The following is a 25456-nucleotide window of genomic DNA, read 5'->3' on the forward strand; positions in this document are numbered from 1 at the left end:
TATTAAGGCAATTGTAAGTTTGAAATGTAGTGGTATAGTATAGTGGTATAGTGCATAGAGAAATTATATAATAAAAAAAAACACATTTGTTATAGGAATTCATTTTGTAAGCCTACAATTGCAGCTGCAAAGTTCTATGTACTTTTTGCAGCTACAGTACATCTCACAGCACAGCCGGATTGTCTTTTGCAGCTGCCCTTCAGTAATTCCGAGCATGCTTTTGAAGCCATGTGTAGCATGTAGTCCTCAGAAAGCCCATCTATGGTCCAGCCTTAGCCATCTGGGGATGGTGGCTGTTGATTGGTTAGATGACTGTGTGTAAAACAATGTTGCATGTATGCTGCAGTAAGGTGTCCTTTAAAACTTAAAACAAATATGCCACTTAATGTCAAATATATTTTATTATTATCTGATAAATCCTGTAAATGTAGTTACCTACCTGGATTTGGAGAATCTCCTGAATTGCTTTCTCTGTCAGGCAGAAAAGTTCCTGTCATTGCTAACAAGGTTGCTGACCTGTCACAAGATGCTGATTTCTGGGTCAAACAAAGGAGATGGTAGGATAGTCTTACTTTTTATGGGCCCATTGGGGTGAAAAAAGAACAAGTAGCCTAAATATGGCAAGAAGGCCTTGACTGGGTACACCAAAGTCCCAATGAAGTGACACACTTCTTATTAATCCCAATACACTATGTAAGCTACTGCAACTTAGTATTTGTCTTCTGCTGTGGATAGCTGTGCACTTGTAGAAATAGTGCATACTAGGGCCGCTTTGAATTCATCAGAGAACTTTAGGCTATGCGGAAGCTTCAGCGCCCTCTAGCCTCAAACTAGGCTACACAGCGTGAGGGAGCGTGACAATGTTGGAGTTGTTAATGGAGGCGCTGAACAGAGATGGCATTGGCCATACGTAGTCTGTTATTTACGAGTAAATGTCTTTGCGGTTCTTTAAGGTTGCATCCATTGATACTGAACAATAACAGGTAGGCTAATGTGTTTTAAACGTGTATAAGAACATGTTTCATATGACGTGTTGTTAAGGCTATGGACAGTGTCAATATTTCAGAACTATTTCCTTAGTATAGAGCATGCATGCATGGGCCACATCCGGCCCGTGGGCTTTCCCTGACCGGCCCGCGTAAGGTCCGTGAAAGAACAATAGTCAAGAGCCTAGCATAGAGATAATGCATGCAAATCAATATCGTTGTTTTTATTTTGAAAGCGACTGCTATTTGTACGCCCATACATTTGTGCGTGGATGCATACGACGTAAACACCCTGACTGATGTGCTGGTGAATAGAAGCTTCTGCGTTGACACAATGCAGTTGCCTTTACGTCGGCATAAACCTTTCAAAGTTTTGTGTCTCTTATGTCTGCGTCGCTGACCACCGCAAAGGTTGTTAGAACGAACTCCTTCTGCTGCTCGTTGGCGATACGAAGTGTTCATTTCAAAACGTTACTGGCAGATAGACAGTTTACAATTGGATAACCCCGTAATTGTAACCAAAATATGTCTGAGTTTATTTGCAAAGCTTATGTTAGCGAACTAGTATGATGCTACTACCCACAGGTTGCTTGAAGCAGCCGGCTCAACACAAAGAGCGAGTTGACCAATCACAGTTATGTGCATAAAGTTAAAGCAAAAACATAGCCTTTTTAAAATAGTTTTCTTTGTGCATGTTGATTAACTAATGACAGCCTACTATTGTCTGCTCCACATTTTCGTAGTCTAATTCTGCATAGAGTTAATTTAATGATGGTAATGATTTAATGATGAAATATTGCTGAGTGTTGATGAAATGGTGGCACAGGCCTATCGGTTGTAGGCCTACTGACTCCTTCACATTTTCATGACCTAGCCTAATTATATAGATATTGTAGTACTTTTTTATATCAGTCTTTGAAAACTGAAAAAAATGTCAATGTCAAAAAATCATTTTTGAGAATGAGGATTAAATACTGGACATAGATTAAATATTGCTGTTTTTCCTTTGTCTCCCTCACATTTTCATCTGTTCTTACGACTAGTAAACAAAACCATATGATTTACTTAATGTTATACAAGAACAGAATAGAATTGAACAGAATTGAGTTCAGACTTGAGTTCGGTATTTTGGGTCCGGCCCTCCTCAACAGTCCCAGTTTGTCATGTGGCCCCTTGGGGAAATTAGTTGCCCACCCCTGGTATAGAGTAAACCATGAAGCTGGCAACTAACTCACGATGGTGTTCTCTTATTCATTTCTGTGACACTTTCGGCCGTTTAAAATGTTAAGCTAGTTACGTTCCTCAGGTTCCTTAAACCGAAAGTGCATTAGTTTTACCAAGTCGCAGCAGCATAGCCGAAACGTGGCGTAACTTGCGGTCTTGCGTCAGATTGGTAGCAATCAGCGTCCTGGCTAGTCACAGAACTTCATGGTGAAATTTGACTGTTTTCCTACCACTTGAGGACGTACCACGCTGATTATGCGAGGAAGGTAGGGCCTAGTTCTATGGGGAAGCGAAGCGAAGGCCTGCTCCAACAGCATTAGCTGGTCAGGCTATATAGGCCTACTGTATAGGGCCTAGGCTACAGTTCTTCAAAACCTTCTCTTTTTGTCACAGGTTCTCAGCTTGTCTCCTTAGCACTGCAGCCGAGAAGCATAATGCAGGGGATAACTTCCATGGTGATGATACTAATGAAGATGAGAGCCATTCTGTCACCCATGTCAGAACGGTGGAGATGAGGGCGATCAAACTAGAAGAACAAGTTCGGGACCTCACGGTAGGGCCTGACACACCAGGAGAGTATGTGGCTTTTGTATGCTGTCTAAGACCCTGCAAGTTTTCATAATGTGAGTTTTCATGAATGAGTTTTGGCACAGATGCTGTGGACAGCATCTGTGCACCAACCAACACTTGACATCCCACTGTTACAGGAAAGATTTAAACGTGGCCAGGCAGATTCTGAAAATGTACGCAGAAGAACTCAGAAGTTTGTAGAGGATGCAAAACTTTTTGGTTAGTTACACTTTCTTATGCCTGCACCATAAGTTTGTTAGGAGAAACAAATGCTGAATTAAGTGTATTAGTGTAAAACATCAAAACATTTTAGCTTTGTATGAGTGGAGACCTACCAACCATATATTACAGGCTACTGTGCTATTGTTTCTCATTGTCATGCTACCATGTCTATTTCAGGGATTCAGAGCTTTTGCCGTGACTTGGTGGAAATAGCAGACCTCCTCGACAAACAGACGGCTGCATTGACAGAAGAATCAGAGGTCCAAAGACACTCACAGGGGTTGAAACAGGTGCAGGGGAGATTGCAGGAGGTCTTTACTAAACATGGGCTGGAGAAAATGAATCCAGTGGGAGGCACATATGATCCGTACCAGCATGAGATAGTGTGTCACATGGCAGCTAAGGGAGTAGAGCCTGGCACCATCACAGTGGTGAAGCAAAATGGCTACACCCTGCATGGGCGCACTATTCGACATGCACACGTATGTATTGCTGTGAAGAGACACGAATAGTCTACAGAGATTTCACATATGCCAGGGAGACTGGGAAAAGATGCAGCACCTTTTTTCAACCGGATTGACCGTTTTAATCACAAATGAATCATTGGAAAGCACGTTTCTTTATACTTACTAGTCATTTTATTTTTTTATTTTATCCCCTTAATGAATATGTTTTTAATTTAAAATTCTGGTATGTCTGTTACCTACAAATGTATGGTGCTTGAGAATGTGATGCTTTATTGCACATATGAGAATCTGCAGTTTTCCCTCTTGCTGGATAGTTTTGTTGTTGTAGGTGTGATGTTTTGTGTCGATACAAAAAATAATTCGTTTTATTTCATTTGAAGGCATTGTTGTCACCAGTTCTTCAAGAGTCCAAAGACAATAGAAAAGGCCTAATTTCCTTAGAGCCTCAGCTGTCCAGAATGGGCTGTCTATCTAATCTAAGCAAATAGGGTTGTAAATGTGAGAATACATATGGTAGCAAGTAGATATTTTTTTACTTAGGCCTATTTCTTCTGTTCAAGTTTTAACAGAATTTGTTCCTGTTATCTCCTTTGTTTCTCATTTGTATGTTTTATAGACTTCACAGATTACTTCTTGTGCAGCTTAAGTCTGAAAATATTTTTTTTTATTTATTTTTTATGACCGTACAATGTTTTACTGTACACAGGTACCAGTAGAGTTACAAGAGTTTAGATCTTATTATTTGAAGATTTATTGTTACTTAACTGTTCACAGTCAAGAATCCATCCGTCAAGAGAATTTTTCATAACCATTAATACTCAAAATACAGCACAAATGTTTAGACCGTATTGCCTTACTGAAATAAACATGTTTTTACAAGGTCATTCACCAGGTGATAGCAACTGGGGATGACTCATACATTTATCTGTCCTTCACATGAATCAAAATTAAGCAAAATTAATTTGAAGATGATAGCAAAGCAGTTGTCTATTAAAAAATAAAGTTGTCGTATAAAATAATAAATTGTTGCGTACTGGTGTTGCTTTAAACAAGTCGTCCACCAGAGGGTAGTGTGCCATCAAATACTGTTGGGAGAGCATCTCCACAGAGTGAATTTGAGAGCATAATGCAGTATAGTGCAGTAGGTCTATTAAAAAGTAATGCTAGTTGTGATTTAAGATGTTTATTAAAGGCTCCAAACCTCAGTTCTCTGAAGCTCTCAGGATGTCCGCTAGAGATTACTTGGATTGATCTTCAGGTCTCAAGGTTTGGTGCTTCTCTCTTGTTTGTGGAGGAAACAAGCTGCATGTTAGCTGTTGAAACTAATAAACAGACCCCACTTTCTCTCATCTTTAACCAGGCCCAGATTCTAGTCACTTGTTTTCTCTCTGTTGACATTTAAAATATTTTATGTGAAATGGCCACCAATAATCAAGCTCCCTGGCTGTTTGTTGTGTTTTAGCTTGTATTTTTCCAAGTCATATAAAGGCAACAGTGAGAGATGTGTTCCAATCTGTTGCATCGCCCTAACCAGAGGACACTGCAGTAACCGTTGGAAATGTGCTATCAAATTCTTTCTTGGAATATTTCCTTGAAATGTTCATTGGATTAGCATCATAGTAACTGCAGACCCTGGAGCAATATTCATTTGGATGGACATGATTAATTGCTGCTTTTGTGCTTTATTCGGATTATTTTCTTTTTTGTCTGGATTCATTCTCTCAAAAGTGACAAACATACTGTGTGTCTAAAGCCAGGATTTCCATTCAATTTGGCCTAGTCTTTTTTGGAGAAGACAAACACTATTTGGATGAGACTGTTGGTATGAAAGTCTTAAATTGTAAATTGATGAGAACACTTGCAGTTTGTATTTCTGAATATTTTGTGAAATTCTTGACAAAATGACAAAAATGTATCAGGTATTTTTGTAATTGTTTTTATGGTTGTTGTGATTGTTAAAGATATCATTCTTTACAAACTGTATGTGAATTTTGCATAAAGAGGAAACTGAGAAGTACTATTTTGACAAACTTGATTTCATTTCCCTTGAATGTAGGCTAAAAAAAAAGATCATGTTTACCGCCTTTGTGGGGAAGAAATGGATGGCTTGGTTTCAAAAGCACATGGTGACAAGGACATCCAAGGGCGCTGGAAGGGGGGTGCTGTAGCACCCTCTGCTTGCAGGAGATAGATTTTTAAAATGTATTATATATATTTTTAAATAATTACTAATTCGTTGTCTGACATGATGAGTCAAATAGCAAAAAGGGTTATGGATTGGTTCGAATATAGTCTACTAAAATAGAGATCAACGTGAACGTGAGTCAGTTACTGTAAGAACCGTAGCGTGGTTTCAGCTATGTGATAGCGATCAAGTGTGTAGGCCTACGGTTGATATAGGCCTACATATTCTATGCGATTTACACATTCAAAAAAGCATGGATAAGCTGAAAGAAACTTTAATTGTGTTGTACAGTTTGAAATAATTTCACTAGTCGCTAAGATAGAAATTATTAGGATACATACTTGCTGTGGAGACGACACACTTTAGGCTATTCAGGAATTATTTGCAAGATCATTGCAGCCTGATTATTAGCCTATATTTAAAGCCAAACATCTCTGGTGTGGTTTTGACGATCAGAAAAGTAATTTTCCTTAGCTATACTGAAATAGGCTAATGATGTCAAGTGCGCTTCTGTTGGGTTAGGGTGGGTGCAGTGGAGTCGGAGTGCTGTCGCGGAACATTGGAATTTGTGGCTGCCCAGGACTTTTCACCCACACACCGCACTAAAATGACGTATTTAGCAGTCAAAATCCGAAACATGTCCAGGAGGGGAGAAATCGTCGGACATCCATTATTTTTGTTATTCAGCACCCCTGGTCAAAAATAGGTTCCCGCGTGCCTAAGGACATCTAAATTTGTGTGAGTGCAGTGTGTGTGTGTCTGTGTCCTTGTGTGCCCCTGTGTATAGTCAGTGTCGCGTGGTACACAAGGATATGAAGGGTGGCACGAGTCACCTGTGTCCAGGGGCACGGTGACGGTGTGGGCCCAGTCCCTCCACAGTTTACTAAACACGGCTGATTGGTCCTTTTCTGTTTTAGGAATAACACTTGCGTGCATGGATGGTGTTTTATGTGGGTTTTAGACCACTGGCACCTCTAACGGGCAGTTTCACAGGTAAAAATTTAAGGTAAAAAAAGAACTAGGCCTCTTTGAGAAAAAATTGCCATGTCCTTTACCCTTTGTCATATAAAATGATGTTTCTGGAGTAAGTACCACCCCACCTCCTTTGTAAAGTACATAGCCTATAGTTTTCTCTACAATGGAAAGCAATTTGTCAGAACAGATACTAGTAGTAAGACAGAAATATTGTGAATCAAAACAACTTTAAGTGTTCTTTCTGAGTCACACTTAAGTTCATTTTTATCTCTTCCTGTCTTTAGTGTTTTGACATGTGTAACATACCAAGTGTGCCATCAAACAGTGACTGCAGGGCTGGGAAAATACAATGGCCTCAGAGCGGCCCAAAGTGATACCTTGGCTGTGCTGTAGATGGCTCATCACTTTGTGTTACCTCTTTACTGGCTGCAGTAGTCGTCTTGGCATTCAATGTTATGTGTGTTTTGCTATTTGGCATTGTCCTTGTGGATGTTTATTGTGTCAACAAGCACCTGCTGCCTGCCCTTTTCTCCCCCCACCTTAGCACACGCCACAACTCCAACACCCTTATCCTCATCTTTCACCAAAACCTCACCTTTACTGAATTTAGATCACACGTTAAGGAGTCTTGAAAGTGAAATTCTTTTCACTGTTGGCACCATTACTCAATCTTTATTTTATTTATTTCTGTGTCATATCAAGGTTACTGACAACTGAAATATAAATCAGAAATGACAGTTGTTCATTCACACCAAGAAAAGAGTCAGGTACTTAAAAGATATTTAGTTATGTCAATGTCAGTTATGTTTTATTGGTCTTTGCTTTTATTAAACTCAAAGATTGTCAACCCATTTTATTTACCTATCATAAATACAAATGACAGCCCATTGCATTGACATGTACCATCACTTTATTATCCATGATGTTCTAATGCAGGGGTGGGCAAACTTTTTGGCTCAAGGGCCACATTGGGTTTTGAAAATTGGTCGGCGGGCCGCACAACCCCAAACCGCCCTGTTTTAAAATACTGCTAATTTGTTTTATTTATTTTTTTTATGCTGTTTAACAAATGTATAAATTGTGCACTGTCGCTTTAAGACAGTCACTTTAATTCACGTTTATTTCGCAATGATCTTCTGCCTGCTCCGCTATGGCTAGTGCTGTACCTATGGCTGGGCCCTCTCACAGTTTTTAAATGGTCAGTAGTGGGAACTACTGTTGCCTTCATGATTTCCTTTTAAAACTTTCTTATAAGAAGGGGATATCAATTATCAACAATCACAAGCCAGCTGGAACCTCCGGCTCTCTCTCCCTCTCGTGAGTGCAGACGCGTTCCCAATTAAATGGATTGCATAATGTTCACGTTAGATCTGCTGCAAAGGAGATAACTAAGAGTTAACTTAGAGATAACATCATGTAAAACTATTTAACATGATGTTTTGACATTGACATTGTAAACGTTATCTAAGGAGAGTGAAAAGCAGTTTGCAGTAAAGCTAACCAACGTCGTCTCTATCGCAGGAAAAAAATAGCGAGCAGCCTGATAACTAAATGAAATGCTCGGCGGGCCGGATGAAAGTGCTTGGCGGGCCGCGGGCCGCAGTTTGCCCACCCCTGTTCTAATGCCACTACCCCACCCCCACCCGGATCTCCATAAGATACATTTATACATCAAAATAAACCATTAAAAGTTGCTGAAGCAAAGACCTAGCCTCCCTCTCAAAGAAACGTACACCATTATATTGTTGTTTTTTTTCACATCATAGTCCACCATCTCTCTCTGTTGGTTTGTCCTAGACAGGTGTTAGTGATGAAGCAGGTGTAGCAGCTGTAGCAGTAGATTAATTGATTTAATCACATTCTGTTGAGCAATAATATCCAGCCCCGGGCACAAGACACACATTACCACTGACAGGCTCCCACTCGCTGACTTATTGATGGGCAGGCGTGCTGTCGCTGTTCTCATTTCTCGAACGGAGCAGCGTGTCAGATCAGGAGATTCCTCTAGCAAACTTTTTACCTGTATTCCATTGTTAAATCACTCGGGGAGAACATCATGTCCTGTATATTACCTGTGTTTTGTATAGCGCTGGCATGTTTTCTCTGTGTTTTTCCACATCGTCCAAATTTCATCCCTGCTGAGATGATGAGTTCATCTCTTGGGGAGGACACTGAGAACGTTGAGCATGTCAGTCAGGCGAGATCTAGCTAAAGGGCACGACAAGAGATAAAGACCTCTAACTGAAAAAAAGATTGATTTAGAGGCACACATTTCATGACATGAGTTGGGGAAAGACCAAGATAGAGAAAAAGAAAGAAATTTGAATAAGATGGCAGATAGAATAGAATATTTTAGGTAGGACTCAGCCAGCCAACTTACATGCTGAATACTGTATGAAACCAAAGTGTTGAAGTGGTGAATTTGATCTTTCATCCACAAATTTAGGAGGGGGGCATTTCAACATATCCCTTCTCCGTGTTGCGGTAATGTTTTTGTACTTGTTATAATGTATGCTGTTTTTTTTAGCATTATTCTGTTTACAGAAATGTAAGTGCCAGTATAAGCCTTGAGGCAACCTGTTCTTCTTAACCCCCCACGCCCCCTGAACTTGTGGGAGCTTGTTCTCCTTGACAAACTCATAAACCTCTGTCAGGCCTGCAGTTTACACCTGAGTGCACTAAAAATTTCCACCATACAGATTGGTTGTCTGTTGTTGTAACGGGTACAACAGGAGAAAGCTACTGATTATGTCAGATAAACAGCCAGCGGCAAGCCACTATCCAGATACCTTATGTCACCCTGTAGTGGTACCATTAAAACATCAGGATAGGTGCAGGGAAACATACTATAACTATGAGTGTAATTATAACTATGTCATGTGTCTATAAATATACAGTTAATAAAACAGAAGGTGCTGCTTACCTGTCAATATACACACATGACGTTTTATTTGAGGATCCGAGTTGTAATGATACACATTTCCTTAAAATATTTCTTAAAATATACAGAATGAATGGAATAATTAATTAATTAATAGGAAAAAATGTTTCAAAGAAATGCCTAAAGAAGAATGAATGAATAAATACATGAAAAAGAAAACTGGTGAATGATGCATCATCAGTTATCAGCCTGAAGTAACTGGAAAGTGAATCAGTTGGGTTCACCTGTTTCTCACTAGTCATCACAGGTATAGTTGTGGTTTTGCCACCTACAGAGAGTCTTGGAAGCTGCAGGCTCTAACTGCAATTAAGAACCCCTTCCAAAAAGAAACAAACCGTGGCTGCACATTCCATCCGCATGGAAAGGGAGGATTTCCCCTTTTTTCTTTTATGAATTTATCTCGGTATCAAAAACTGTCTTACTTTGTGGGTAGGTGTCATTCATAAAAGTGAAGTGAATATTTCTAGCAAAAATGAAACAATCAAAGCAAAAATATTACTTCAATAGTATGGAGTGTTTTAACAGAATGCCGACATACTGAATACATGCAATACAAAATAGAGTGCAGACAGAGCATCCACCACAAATCTTTTTTTCACTAGAAGTGCTCAGGGTCTCCAGGAATTTATAATCCTTGACCACAGCTTTATCAAGTTGTAAAGTATTAATGTGCAATGATTTCATGAGTCATATAGTGGTGGGTCTTCTGACTTGAATTAGATTTAGATGAATTAGATCTTTGTGTTTTTATGTTTGGGTGGGAAGACAGCTTGGTCTCTCTGAGTATCAGCAAGATCAGTCTGACACCAGTCAGTGAGTCGTCAGTAGGGCAAATCTCACGATGCATCGCAAATATAATCCACTGCCCAGACAATAACGTTTCTGATATACAGTACGGCGGCAGTGAGCCATCTTACTGAGTGTCTGTGCGGGTATGGCTCTGTAAGTCTGTGTGTGTGTGTGTGTGTGTGTGTGTGTGTGTGTGAGTGAAATGTGTTTGTGAACTGATGTTGACTGCTGTGTGCTGTATGTTCTGAGTGAATCTTGTGTGACTGGTGGGGGGTATAGGGGTTGGCTTCAGGCTAATAGGGGTCTAATGAGACACCACTGGGAAAAGACAGGCTGGGACAAGACACTGAGAAAGGCAGTCAAAAGCCAAACAAGTCAAGTCTGCCAATGCACATGGTTATGTGTGTGTGTGTGTATGTGTGTGTGTGTGTGTTTGTGTGTGTGTGTTTGTGCATGCACGAGAGTGTGTGTGTGTGTGTGTGTGTGTGCATACGTGAGGATCCGCATGTGTTTTGTATAGTAGGTCTAATAATATTATGCATGTCATGTGGGTTCACAAAACTACAGGACCTTCTCTCCAGAATCTATAATCTGTAAGTCTGTAAGTGATATCTGTAAGTCATATCATAGAGCATAGAAATCACCCCGCCTTCACTCGGTGCTCTGAAACATTTTCTGAGAAAAACATGTACTTTTGCCTACCAGGAGCCTGTTGCCCACAGCAGCAGGTGTTTCTCAATAAACCCGAAAGTGTTGTCAGATCTCTCCAACTGCATTTCCAAACTGTAAGTTTGTGGAATGCTAGGGCTAAGAGGAAAAAAAATTGTTGACCCAGGGGTTACCTTCCCTCCGACCTGATTTCATTCCAGTGGAGGTCTATCACCCTTACCCACTTGCAAATTTTCTTTTATGACTGCTGAATTTAAAAAAAAGCAAGCGTGGCTGAGTTAATCATGGATTGTGTTTACAAAGGGCTTGTCCCTTGACAGAACAGTCTTCAGTACATAGGCAAGTTATAATCTGCCAAGTCTCATTATCGTGACATGTAAAACAAAGGCAGATTTAGATTTAGATTTAGATAGATTTAGATCTAGATTTAATTACTGCATCTCAAAATTAAATCAACTCGGTTTGGCTAAACTTACTGACTTTTTGGCTTCACTTCCCATTGCTTTTTAAATTTGTTCTATTTTGCTTTTTTGTTTTTTGCATTTGATTTATTTCATCCTATCTTTTCAATTCTATAAATCAAGGTATGCCTCAGGTAACACCCATAGCAAATAAAACATTAAAATGAAATAAAAACATAATTAAAAACTGTAAATTCTTCAAATTGAAAATACAAACAAACATATATAAAGCTAACCAAAAAACACATTAAAAGACTAAGTAAAAATACAAACCTAATGAAATGTAGGTACATTTTAAGAAATATTAAAATATCACTAATGAAAATTGTAATAACTGCTTTTTCAAAGCTCTTCATTTTTTTTTTTACAAACTCAAACAGTTTAGAGAAGATTAGTGAGACATTAAGCAGGAGATGGATGCAGTGCAGGCTGTGTGTAGATAAAGGCTGCTTTTTACCTTTACCTCTATCATGCCGGCTCTCCCTACCTTACTCAAATGAATACAATATTGTCATTTTACGATGTTATCAACATTGCGCTATGCTGTCAATTCTATTAAAAGCTGAAATTTTTGATGTTCATCATAATGACAGTGTAAAGGACCACTTTGGAGTTTTAATATATGCTGTTGATTTAATTAAATAAGTATGGGTTGGATTATTGGTAAAATATTTTTGTAAATGTTTGTAACTTAATCTAAATGAATTCTATATTTTGTATGTGCCTTTAATGTTATTTGTAGGCTATGTGATTGACCGGAAATTCTGTGCACCTGTAATGTTGAAATTTGTCCCTTTGGTGGCACCGTAGTTTGCACAAGGGAAGATGAGCTTTTAACCCTTAGAACCCGATTGACGCAAAGTGCGTCAAAAAACACACCCCTTCTTCTCTGTTACATTGCTCCGGAACGGTTCATCGCAGCGAGATGAAACCTTTATTGCACGACAGAGCAGAAGTGGGGCTTTCCAACGAGACTACACACTTGTCTGTACGATCAAGTATGAAAATTAAAAAAAATCATGAAATTAAATCAAATTGCATCATATTTACAGTCTATACTTCTCTGCGTTCACCTACACACACATTACTCTAGTTTGAATTACTCGCGAACCCGTGATCGCATCGATATGGCAAGCATATCAGATGAAAGAGGAGGCACAGGGCTATCCATTGGTACCATGTTTATCGATCCTTCGGGCTTATAAAACCAGACGAAGTGACTGCAAAATAATAACGTCATGTACACAAACCAACGCTGCACACTCATTACTCTCGTTTGAATTACTCGCGGACCCGTGATCGCATAGATATGCCACGCATGTCAGATGAAAGAGGAGACTCAGAGCTATCATTTGATACCAAGTACATCCTTCTGGGTTATGAAACAGATGAAGTGACAGCAAAATAATAACTTCATATAGCTGGACTTACCGTTACGTTTTTGTCTGTTCTTGTGGCAAAGCATGTTTATAATCCAATGCTATCATGTGTTTCTCTATGGCAAAGCATGTTCATATTCCGGTTTTGAGATCCTAGCAAATTCCTGCATGGCATCCAATTCAAGGCTCACATTGCATCCCAATTTGTTCAACAAATAAACACCTTTTTTGCCTTTACTTTGTTCATGGCAATGCAGTAAAAAGTTGAGAATTATTATGACAGCATACACACAGGCACGCAGGCTAACACATAACCTCGAGTCAAGTCAGGTCAGATCAGTTCGTGTCACAGATATGGAGCTCAGAAAGGTCACTATAAAAAATGGCATTTATTTCCGTAAATCACACAGCAAATATTTCTGTAAATTGCTCAGCCCCAGAGTATCCCTCCAACATGGCAATTATATTGCCCAATTCAGGACAGTCTGCCCTACAACCACATGAAATGCATGTAGAGCTGTGAGCTTGCTATGGTGAGATACATGTCAAAATATAAGAATTTTTATAATACACTTTTTATATTTTAATTCTTTAAAAATCAAAATAAAATCAATGCTAGTATTAATACATGAAATTATGGCAGATCTGAATAGCCTAGACTCTCCTGAAAAAAACAATATATAATATATGTGTGTGGCACTTACAATGACCAGAATGAATCCTTATGAATAAAGGTAGTGAAAATGCCCTAAAAACAGCTTAGGGTTCTAAGGGTTAAATTGTAGCTGGCGGGTGTGAGTGGTAGGCTACGCAGCTGTGTTTGGGCCTACAGGATTTTATCTGAGATTTGGTTTCATTCATGAACTTAAATTGACGCCCGTTTCATGACGGAAGAAAGGACTATCATATATTGTTTGCATTCCTTGGTGAGCGCAGCGAGGTAGCCTACGTTTCATTAATAGTTATTAAGGAAATGTTTCCACATATGTATGGTCTATTTTGCTGTGTAATTAATGTGTCGCTCTAAATGTTTGTTCACGTAATGATGTTTGTAGCCGTGAAAGCAAGTGTGTGTGAAATGTTTGTATGTATGTTTTCAATAGGCCTACAGTTTTCACGGTGCTAAGGTGACGATGATTGATTAAAAGTTGAACGTATGCTGGTTTGGCGAACTAAATAAAGAACACCTTATGCATCAGTCGAGACTCTCTTTTGGATCCAAGGGCTGCTACAGTGAAAACTCGACGCTACATCTTCAGTCATCTGTTTTGCTGCACGTCGTCTTCGTTCCGGAGGTTGCCATCGTTTGTTCCACGCATCCAGGCAAGGTCGTAAATTGGTAGCGTTTAACAGAGACTAGGCCTACAGATGCGGTGAGAGACTCTTGGTACCTTATCAGGATATCAAAAAAAAAAAAACGAACTGAACTGTTTGCCTACATGGCCATATCCTGTTTGATCCAAGTTGTAAGGCTAAATAACAGGCTCTCGTGTTTGTGAATGAACTGAGAAATATCTGGAAGGGTTACAGATATGAAATGTTTAATGGTTTATTTTCACTCTTGCATCTTAAAATGTGTGGAATGTGATGAAATTGTATGGTAAAGAGCTGTATCTCAGAAGTTAACTTGAGCCACTCTAATTCTTATTAAGTTATCTTGAATATTTAAAGTGTTTTCTGTATTTAATTGTCATTTTGGGTAGGCCTGTCTTGAATATTCAAAGTGAGCAGTGTTAGGTTACACCAACATCTTATCACAGCTCCCTGAATCACTTTAATCTATAAATACATAAATTAGTGATGCGAACATGTCTGTGTCAGGAGAAAATGAAAAGTCCACTGACGAGAAAGATCTAAGCCCTGATGAACCTTCAACAGAAGAGAAATCTAGAGGCCCAGGTGAAAGAAAGGTCTATCGAAGTCTATCGAAGAGATACAAGCTCAACAAGCCAAACTTATAAAGCTGGAAAGTGAATGGAAACTCCATTAGTCACAAATGCTGATAGAAATGAAGCAGAAACAAGCAGAAGTGGAGCCGAAGTTAGAAGAGGAGAAAACAAAGCTGATAATGTTGCAAGCGAGCATGGATGTGAAAGTGGCTGCAGCTCGAGTTAGAACTTATAATAAACTGGAGGGTGATGTGGAGAACATGGTGGGAGAACACAATACAGCCTCTGTTGTCAGAACCACTCCGGCTATGTATTCAAACAGACAACTAGATACGGGAGTCTCCCTGTTCCAATCGCAACCACCATCTCAGAGTGTAACAGCCAACTTAGCTGAAGCAATTGCAAGTTCATTAAGTCTAAATCGTCTGCCTGTTCCTGAACCAACCGTGTTTGCAGGTGATCCTTTGAAATTTGTTGTCTTCTGGATGTCTATCACAACTCTAATTGACAGGAAACCTATCTCTGCTAGCGAAAAAATGCTCTACTTGAAAAGCTACCTCTCAGGAGAGGCACGGAAGGCTGTGGAAGGATTCTTTTACCGTAGCTCTGAGGATGCATATGAAGGTGCTTGGGCAGTTTTAAAGGACCGTTACGGAAATCCATTCATTGTGCAGAAAGCGTTTTGAGATAAGCTGATGAAATTGCCTAAGATTAGTCCTAATGATTCTCTGGCACTTAGAGATTTTGCTGACTTTTTAAAGAGCTGTGTAGAAGCTATGCCCCACGTCAAAGGATTGGCCATCTTAAATGATTGTGAGGAAAATCATAAGCTCTTGAAAAAATTGCCAGACTGGATTGTACGCAAATGGAGCCGAATCGTAGTAGACCAGCTTGATGCATCTGGAGAATATCCAATCTTTGAACACTAAATTTGTGCTGAAGGAAGCCCGCATAGCCTGTAATCCCATCACTTCTTCCTTCTTGAGCTCCAGCTCAGTAGATGAAAGGTTTCCCAAGAGGGCAAAGGCCCTCAGTACAAGTGCCCAAACAAAATCATGCATTTAAGTCAGAAAGTTTTTCTCCCTTCAAGCCAAAGCTGCCATGCCCTGTCTGTAAGGATGAGCTGCACGGCATTGCTAAGTGCCCAGTCTTTGCTGCCAAGTCTATGGGAGATAAAAAGGCATTCATACATCAAAATTATCTATGATTTGGATGTTTGCGTAAGGGACATATAACTAAAGATTGTAAAACGCGGCATGTCTGTGGAATGTGTAGCCGGCACCATCCAACTTGTTTGCATGAAGAGAGAGAAGAGATCTGGTGAAACAAAGAGAAGTTCCACGTCTGGCTCCACAGAAGGACAAGCAAATCAGGAAGTCCTCAAAGTTTTGCCCCATGCAGTAACTCAGAATTCTTCTGCTACCTCGTATTGTCCCGGTTTTCTTGTCATCTATGAAAGAACCCCAGAAGGAAATTCTTACCTATGCTCTTCTTGACACACAGAGTGATTCATCTTTTGTCTTGGAAGACCTTGTCAGAGAGCTAGATGTAGTTTCTAAACCATCCTGTTGACAGGTCTTGCATACCAACCAGGACCACAGCGTCACAGTGGCCTCACCTCAAACATCTTGCAAATAACTTGCCATCTCTTCAAGACTACGAAGTGGGACTGTTAATTGGCTATGATTGTCCTTCAGCTTTAGCCCCCCTTGAGGTCATCACTGGTGGTGAGAATAAACCATTCGCACAGAAGACCGAGCTGGGATGGAGTATAATAGGAGCAGCTAATCCCTACTTGGATAGGCAGGGATGTCAAAGATTCATACATAGAGTGGCAGTGAGAGAGATGCCGGTTTCATCAGCCGCAGACATCTTGAAGGTTCTGGAGTCTGACTTCAATGAGAGGAATTCTGAGGGTAAATGTGTCTCAAGATGATGTGCGCTTCATACAGATTCTTAGAGAAAACATCCAGCAGAAAGCGGACGGTCACTTGGAGATGCCTCTCCCATTTAAAGGCCATAAGCCCCCCTCATTACCTAACAATTCTTTGGCCATAATTCGCCTGCAGCACTTAAAGAGGAAGTTCAAGGCCAATCAACAGCCAGCCCCAGACGTATCTGTCGGAGAGGTTGTTTGGTACATACCCCACCACGGTGTGTACCACCCGAAGAAACCTGGCAAATTGAGAGTTGTCTTTGATTGTTCAGCTAAATTTTGTAGCATGTCGTTGAACGATACTTTGCTGACATGCCCCGATATGATTAATTCCTTGGTAGGAGTTCTGTCGTTTCAGAAAGGAGAAGGTGGCCATCACCTGCGATATTGAAAGGATGTTCCATCAGTCCTGACAATCGCAGTTACCTGAGGTTTCTATGGTGGGAGCATGGAGACCTTGATCGTGAGCCTGAGGAATATTAGATGGCAGTAGGGATGTCCCCGATATTAGCAAAAAATGCATATCAATATGGGATCGGCCTGCACGGGAAAATCCCGATCCGGACTCCCGATCCAGTTTGTTTTCAAAACTCCGGTTTTCCAGCGCACCGATGTAGGTAATCCATTCCAGTTTTTTTCAGCTTTTCCCCCCAAATCCGGTCCGCGTTTTTCAGCACACCTAGCGACCTGTCCAGCATCCCACTTGTCTGTGCATGTCCCACTAAGAATTTAAAGTTATCGAGCAAACATTTCATGTCACAGTTGAATTAATATAGCCTAATGTTAACCGCGACCGCGAGTGTCCGCGAGACCCTCTTACTATTAAGGCTCTTATGCATGTTGCTGCTGACAGCTTTGCCTGTCTAACGAATGTCATCTCCGCGATTTAAGATTGTTTGTGTAATGTACAGGCACAGCACACACTTTAATTTCCCTATTTTTACAATAGGCTAGCCTAACAAACGCATTTCATTTCAAAAAGCAACCTGGTCAATCGCTAACAACTAAGTGCACCTAGGCCTACAACTCTACACATCCAAAAGGGTGGAAGCTTCCAGTAGGCTATCATAACTTTTTTTATCGTTTAGTCTGTGCATCGGCGCAGCCTACGACGATGTGAATTAGTGACAGCTGTTGTCGCGGTAAACTTAAGCTCCTGTCTCTAAATAGTGTATTGCTATGTTGCTTGATTTTCTGTAATAAATGCAGCCTGTAGCCTAGGTTACTTCAGCAAACCCAGACCAGTTGTGGCATCAGTTTCGCTTTTAAAACGTAACAGTGAGAGGCTTTTTAGCGCAGTCTCACTTATCATTGATGAGCAGGAGCAGGCTGACACCTGAGCATGTTGAAATGATCACCTTTGTGAAGAAGAATCTCCCCATCATGCTCAGACTGCAGCCAGGGCAAACGGTAGAAATTGAAGGGAGTATGGAGATGGAGCAGTAAAGTGTGGAGGAGATAGCAATACTGTAGAAGGCGTGACAGTTATTTGGGTTGTTATAGCCAATTCAGTGTGTGTGTGGTAATTTGACTATTTTCTACTCAGGTTTTGTGTGTGTTGCTTTTATATATAATTTTATTGTTTACAATATTGTTTACACTGATGGCTTTTTAAGCCTTGGTTTACACTCTTGAGCAGAGCACTGATGCCAATTCAGTTTGTGTGGTTAATTGACTATTTATTTTCTACTCAGCTTTTCTGTGTGTTTTGCTTTTTTTATACAGTTTACAATATTGTTTGCACTGATGGCTTTTTAAGCCTTGGTTTAAACTCTTGTTGTTCAAGAGCAGAGCACTGATGCCAATTCAGTTTGTGTGGTTAATTGACTATTTATTATTTTGTGTTTATTTAACCCTGTTAAGAATAAACAGGTCAGCTTCTCATTTTCAATCATTGTGGATTATTCAAACTAACCTAATTAAGTTGGCTAGTTGTTCTTAAGAGTAAAACCCTTTCCAACATGAGTATAACAACAAAATAAGTAAATATCTTTAATCTTTAATACATGCTTAGATCGGCCGGTATCGGTATCGGCCGATGCTAAAAGCTACAATATCGGAAGTGCAAAAAGCTGGATCGGGACATCCCTAGATGGCAGTCCATCTCTTGGTCGCGGCTTCCTCTCCAGGGTGCGCTAACTTTGGCCTGAAATATCTTGCACAGCAATACAAAGCACATTATCCCTCTGCAGCGGCATTTGTTGAAAATAGTTTCTATGTCGATGATGGGCTAGTGAGTGTTCCCACAGTTAAGGAGGCCTGTGAACTGATAGTTGAAGCGCAAGAGTTGTGTAAAAGAGGAGGCCTACGACTCCACAAATTCAACTCGAATGAAAGTGAGGCTCTTCATTGTGTTGAGGCATCCGAAAGAGCGTCAAGGGTCGAATGTCTTGACCTCAATCCTGATTCAGCCTCAATAGAACATGCACTGGGTATTCAGTGGCTAATTGAAAGTGACAGTTTCAGTTTTAACATTAACTTGAAAGACAGGCCAGATACGTCGTGGCATTCTATCAGTCAAAGCTTCCTTGTATGATCCTCTGGGCTTTGTGGCTCCTTTCGTTTTAAGTGGAAAGTGCATTCTGCAGGAACTATGTCGTCGGAGCATTGGATGGGATGACCTGCTTCCTGAGGGTTTGCTGCCACGGTGGAAGGAATGGAAGGCTGGTCTCCGAGGTCTTAAAGGAGTTTGGATCCCAAGATGTTATCACCCACAAGACTTTGGCAAGATTGTCAGCATAGAATTGCACCACTTTGCAGATGCTAGTAGTGTAGGCTATGGTGCATGTTCTTACCTTCGATATAAGGATGTCCGGAACAAGGTTCACTGCAGTTTCATCATGGCAAAGGCTAGGGTTGCACCATCAAAGATCACAAGCATTCCCCGTTTAGAACTTTCAGCTGCTGTGGTCGCAGCTAGACTGAGCATTCTGCTTAAGTCAGAGCTAAATATGAAGATTGATGAGGAATTCTTCTGGACAGAAGTCACTCTAGCATATATCAACAATGAAGCACAGAGATTTCACATCTTTGTGGCGAATTGACCTGTCGCTAAGCGCCACCCTTAGAACGCTGATGAGCCAATGACAGTCCAGCCTCAACGGGACTCGGACATCAGCTCGGACAACTCCATAGGAAACAACAGGGGGCAGGCATAAAATGACAAATTAATGGTTTATTAACTCAAAAAACCCCGACGGATAACCATGGTCAAACGTTTTGCATTGGGGACGTGTAATACTGATAGCCGGTACCCCGAGAGGCTAGAAAACGGGGTATATTTTCATCAAAAGTAGCCTACAGGACGTCTCTCGCGTTTGCAACAGCTCAACGTAATGTACGCAACTAAGCCAACAACGTGGTCACAGGTTCCCTGTTAAATCCCAAGATGAAAATGCTCATTAACCAACTACTATATTCTTACTACATCAAATATTAACGTAACCTAACTTATCTTAGTATCAATCTTCCACTAGCTAGCTAGCTAGCATTGACGTCAGTGGGATTTGCACGGCTATTCGCCACAACTGCTTGCCACCTTGTATGTATTCTAAAGTTTTGAATACACCCCTCCATAGCATAATTAAGTCCCTTTTGATAGCTTCTGAAGGAAAGTAAATCCTTTTATCGACCAAAACGTCCTCAAAGCCTGCTTTCATATACTGTCAGCTGCCATTGTCGACAATGTATTTCTAATCAAGTTTGGTTTGTTTGTCCGAGTTTTCACACGGTAACAATGGGGGGCGGGACTTAGCAACAGGTCAATTGTGTTCAGCTTATACGAGAGTACACCAAGCCGAGCCAGTGGCATTATGTTGATACGACAGACAACCCAGCTGATTACGCCTCTAGGGGGCTCCGAGCATCAGACATTTTATCAACAACCTGGTGGTCGTTTCTAAAAAAGTTAGCAACGACGTCGCTCAACCACCATGGTACGACGCAACTTGCGACCAAACAACGACACTGTTACACCTGTTTCCAGAAAGCATCGTACCTGTGTCGCAATTCGCTACCTCCGACGTTCGAACACCATAGTTCCAACAACGTTGTTGATGATGCAGCGATACATATCATTGGTGGAAACAGTGGCAACGTGTAATACCCCACCCCCTAGAAATGTTCTGTCACGGCCTATGTCGACATGTTTCTAATCTAAACTGAGTGATTCATGCTGGTATTGTCATTGCCATCAGCCAAAACCTAAATCTATTGCAAGCATATAAAACAGTTAACTTAAGCAGACCAATATGAGTCATTATTTGTGTTAAATATCTGTGTTGGAAAAAATATATAGCCTGGACAAATATCTGGGTATCCCATAGGTTATCAATTGTCTCGTGGCTTAACGGCAGCGCGTTGGTGCACTGCGCGCTCGGCCGGAGTTCGCATCCTATCTTTTCTTTTCATCTCTGAGTAAGAGTAGGCCTACGAGACACAACAATAGGATTTGACCATACATATTTATGTATATAGTTACTCTACATCGAGAGACCATAGGTACAAGACATAAGTCAAAAACAATTTAATCTACGTGTCACACAGTTCACCTGTAGGTAGCGAGAAGCAAGAGGACAATCTCACATCATAAGAAAATCGAACCTACAACGTTGGGATAACAAGTCGGAATGGAAGGAAGAGGTCCATCCGGAACCTACTTGGTCACCTGACCTGTTGGTTGGTGACCCAGAGGTTAAAACCATTCAGGCTTTCTGCTACTATACCGCTGCATCGACGTTACTTCCGTGATTTGGGGAAAGCCCGTAAAAGTCCTGGCAGGAAGCGATTACATCAACGTTATCTAGTTTTTAATATATTTTTTTCCCGAAGTGTTTACAACTTAGTGTTAACTAATAATTGTTGCAAACTGGTACTACAAACAAAATATTAGTGCATTCCTGGATCTACATCCTTATGCATGCTTCCTGCCAGGACTTTTACGGGCTTTTCCCAAATCACGGAAGTAACGCCTATGCAGCGGTATAGTAGCAGAAAGTAGCATCCATCAGGCAAGTGTTATTTAAATAAACTCCTGGTGTATTTACAAACTTTTCAATGCCTCGTTTTATGAGTAAAGAACATAGTTGTACTACTGTAGAAGTTTCGTGGGTCGGGGTCATGGTGCAAAGGACCCTAGGGTGAAATTACTCCGAACCATTGCTTTAAGAGACTAGTGTCTGGACGAATGTGTCAAAATGAGATTGTGACTGTCAAAGAGCGTGAGATTGCTGCCAAAGCGGTGATAAAGCTTGTCCAACAGCAAGCATTCAGTCGAGAGATAAAGGCACTTGAAGCAGGGGAAAGTCTTTCATGTTCTAGTCCCCTTTTTAGTCTTGATCCCATTCTTAAAGAGAGCATACTTTGCGTTGGTGGACGATTGAAACATTCATTGCTTAGTGAAGAATTTAGGCACCCGCGCATTCTACCCAAAGACCGTCATATCACCCAGCTTATATTGTCGCACTATCATTCTCAAGTATGCCATCAAGGTCGAAGTCAAACTGAAATGGAGCTTAGAGCAAATGGATTCAAAATAATAAACACAAAATAATAAATAGTCAGTTAACCACACAAACTGAACTGGCATCAGTGCTCTGCTCTTGAACAACAAGAGTTTAAACCAAGGCTTAAAAAGCCATCAGTGCAAACAATATTGTAAACTGTATAAAAAAAAAAGCAAAACACACAGAAAAGCTGAGTAGAAAATAAATAGTCAATTAACCACACAAACTGAATTGGCATCACTCTGCTCAAGAGTGTAAACCAAGGGTTAAAAAAGCCATCAGTGTAAACAATATTGTAAACAATATAAAATTATATATAAAAGCAACACACACAAAACCGGAATAGAAAATAGTCAAATTACCACACACACACTGAATTGGCTATAACAACCCAAATAACTGTCACGCCTTCTACAGTATTGCTATCTCCTCCACACTTTACTGCTCCATCTCCATACTCCCTTCAATTTGTTTGCCCTGGCTGCAGTCTGAGCATGATGGGGAGATTCTTCTTCACAAAGGTGATCATTTCAACATGCTCAGGTGTCAGCCTGCTCCTGTGCTCATCAATGATAAGCGAGACTGCGCTAAAAAGCATCTCACTGTTTTAAAAGCGAAACTGATGCCACAACTGGTCTGGGTTTGCTGAAGTAACCTAGGCTACAGGCTGCATTTATTACAGAAAATTACCGGTCGCGGTTAACATTAGTCTATATTAATTCAACTGTGACATGAAATGTTTGCTCGATAACTTTAAATTCTTAGTGGGACGTGCACAGACAAGTGGGATGCTGGACAGGTCGCTAGGTGTGCTGAAAAACGCAGACCGGATTTGGGGGGAAAAGCTGAAAACTGGAATGGATTACCTACATCGGTGCGCTGGAAAACAAACTGGATCGGGAGTCCGGATCGGGTTTTTTCCCGTGCAGGCCGATCCCATATTGATATGCATTTTTTGCTAATATCGGCGGCCGATCCGATCCAAATATCGGATCGGGACATCCCTAGCTTATTTGCACAATTTTTCAATTTGGGGATAGTAAGTGGTCTAGAAGATCTTAGAATCATGTATGATTTATTTGGTGGTGTAATCATAGCATGATTGGTGGGAGTGTAAACGACCACTTTGGAGTTTTAATATATGCTGTTGATTTAATGAAATAAGTATGGGTTGGATTATTGGTAAAATATTTTTGCAAATGTTTAACTTAATCTAAATGAATTCTATATTTTGTATGTGTCTTTAATGTTATTTGTATGTGATTGACCGGAAATTCTGTGCACCTGTAATGTTGAAATTTGTCCCTTTGGTGGCACCGTAGTTTGCACAAGGGAAGATGAGCTTTTAAATTGTAGCTGGCGGGTGTGAGTGGTAGGCTACGCAGCTGTGTTTGGGCCTACAGGATTTTATCTGAGATTTGGTTTCATTCATGAACTTAAATAATTTGACTCCCGTTTCATGACTGAAGAAAGGACTATCATATATTGTTTGCATTCCTTGGTGAGCGCAGCGAGGTACGTTTCATTCATAGTTATTCAGGAAATGTTTGCACATATGTATGGTCTATTTTGCTGTGTAATTAATGTGTCGGTCTAAATGTTTGTTTACGCAATGATGTTTGTAGCCGTGAAAGCAAGTGTGTGTGAAATGTTTGTATGTATGTTTTCAATAGTTTTCACGGTGCTAAGGTGACGATGATGGATTAAAAGTTGAACATATGCGGGTTTGGCGAACTAAATAAAGAACACCTTATGTATCAGTCGAGACTCTCTTTTTGGATCCAAGGGCTGCTACAGACAGTAATGAGGAATGCTCTTGCATTTACACATGACAACAGTGGGCTGATAATCACCTTAATCATGGATTTGCAGATAACACTGACATGTGCCCCTCACACAATCACCTCAATGACCTCGCCCTGCCATTGTACCAACACACACACACACACACACACACACACACACACACACACACACACCCCGAGGTGCCCTCGTCTCTTCATGTTTGTGATGGGGCAGTCAGATGTGTGATCATGATGAACCACGTCAACGACAGAATAAGTGTGCCTGGTGTTTACTGACACATGTCACTTCAATGGGGCTGTATTGTTTGTAAACATGGGCCCTTGATTGGAAGCACAGATATGGACGTGTCGATTAAGGATGCCCTAAAGCTTGATTGAGCACAGGTGTGGAACAAACTGTTGAATCTCTGCAAGGGATCACATCAGATCTCTGTTTGTTCGGTCCATGTGTCTTAGAGTGTGTCTGTGTAAGAGCTGAAGAACAGAACAGAAAGATCTCCATAATTACCCTAGTTAGCCTACTGTAGTTACCAGGAAATATTTTACAAGTATTTACATCTACTAAAAGTTCAGAAAGAACTTAACCAGTTGTATAATTTTTAGCAGATTTCTGTCTATTATTAAAACGTTAAGGAGATGGAAATGTCTTGGAACGACTGTTGTACCTGTTGTTCTGTGTTCAGTTAAGCCTTTTGTGTTTGGTATGGTGGGAACATCTAATGGGTTGGATTACAAATGTCAAGTCATAATCAAATCTGGGGCCAATGCAAATTTTGTCCGGATAAAAAATGTGGAATATAACTGTGCAAATATTGCACTGGGAATGACTCACTACTGGAATCATCTTGCGTATTGGGTCGTGTTGTACATTTGCATGTGTCACTCTGCTGGAATGTAGACAGATATGGGAAAACCTGTCTTATTAACAGTAATTGTATAAATTACTTGCTTTTGGTTCAACTCTTCTTGAGATCCAACAAAAACAGTGTTTGGGTGGACTATTATTTACACATACTGTAGGCTACATAATCTTAAGTAAAAATCTATCATAAATGATAAATTATTCAACATGGCTGATTACATTGAAAGCTCTGAGTAACAGCAGTTTTAATTTGCATTTCTTCTGCCAAGGAGACATACACCTTACAGCCACATTCCTGTCTGTCTGATAAGACACTTATTTTCATCAGCACTCATTTGCCTGAGTAATTTATGGTTTGCTTAGACTCTATTGGCTCACATAGTGCAATAATTAATATAATTAACCTGTCTTCGCTTATACTATCTAGATGTATTGAATTACATGTTTATATTTGGTCCATATGTGTATTGCAATCATTTGACCATTGTCTTATCAAATCAATAGTAATACTTTTTTCTCTAAATAAATGTTGATCTTATTTTTTATTTTAAATATTGTCTTATTTGTATTTACAATCATTTAATAACAGTGA

General features: G+C 40.3%; 1 protein-coding gene and 1 long non-coding RNA gene across 2 annotated transcripts; one reads left to right on the plus strand and one right to left on the minus strand.

Annotated features, from left to right (window-relative positions):
• Positions 1-34: 34 nt before the first annotated feature.
• LOC143112755 (uncharacterized) lies at positions 35-4760 on the minus strand. The gene is made up of 3 exons (XR_012984788.1): positions 4671-4760; positions 440-536; positions 35-312 (listed from the first exon to the last, which is right to left on the minus strand). It is a non-coding gene; the product is annotated as an uncharacterized LOC143112755 (long non-coding RNA).
• On the plus strand, positions 844-5486 carry grpel2 (GrpE-like 2, mitochondrial). The gene is made up of 4 exons (XM_076275024.1): positions 844-983; positions 2604-2763; positions 2918-2999; positions 3180-5486. The coding sequence occupies exons 1-4, from the start codon at positions 895-897 to the stop codon at positions 3512-3514; spliced, it is 666 nt and encodes a 221-aa protein (XP_076131139.1). The 5' UTR covers positions 844-894; the 3' UTR covers positions 3515-5486.
• Positions 5487-25456: the final 19970 nt, after the last annotated feature.

This window comes from Alosa pseudoharengus, unplaced genomic scaffold (assembly GCF_046254945.1).
Source record: "Alosa pseudoharengus isolate Yale_2024_CS ecotype anadromous, Long Island Sound unplaced genomic scaffold, YU_APseudo_1.1 YU_APseudo_1.1_scf_8, whole genome shotgun sequence".
NCBI classification, from domain to species: Eukaryota; Metazoa; Chordata; class Actinopteri; order Clupeiformes; family Clupeidae; genus Alosa; species Alosa pseudoharengus.

Coding starts and splice junctions, on each gene's coding strand:
- grpel2 (XM_076275024.1), top strand. CDS start 895: ATGGCATTGGCCATACGTAGTCTGTTATTTACGAGTAAATGTCTTTGC. Junction 984..2,603: donor TTGATACTGAACAATAACAG/GTAGGCTAATGT, acceptor TTTTTGTCACAG/GTTCTCAGCTTGTCTCCTTA. Junction 2,764..2,917: donor AACAAGTTCGGGACCTCACG/GTAGGGCCTGAC, acceptor CCACTGTTACAG/GAAAGATTTAAACGTGGCCA.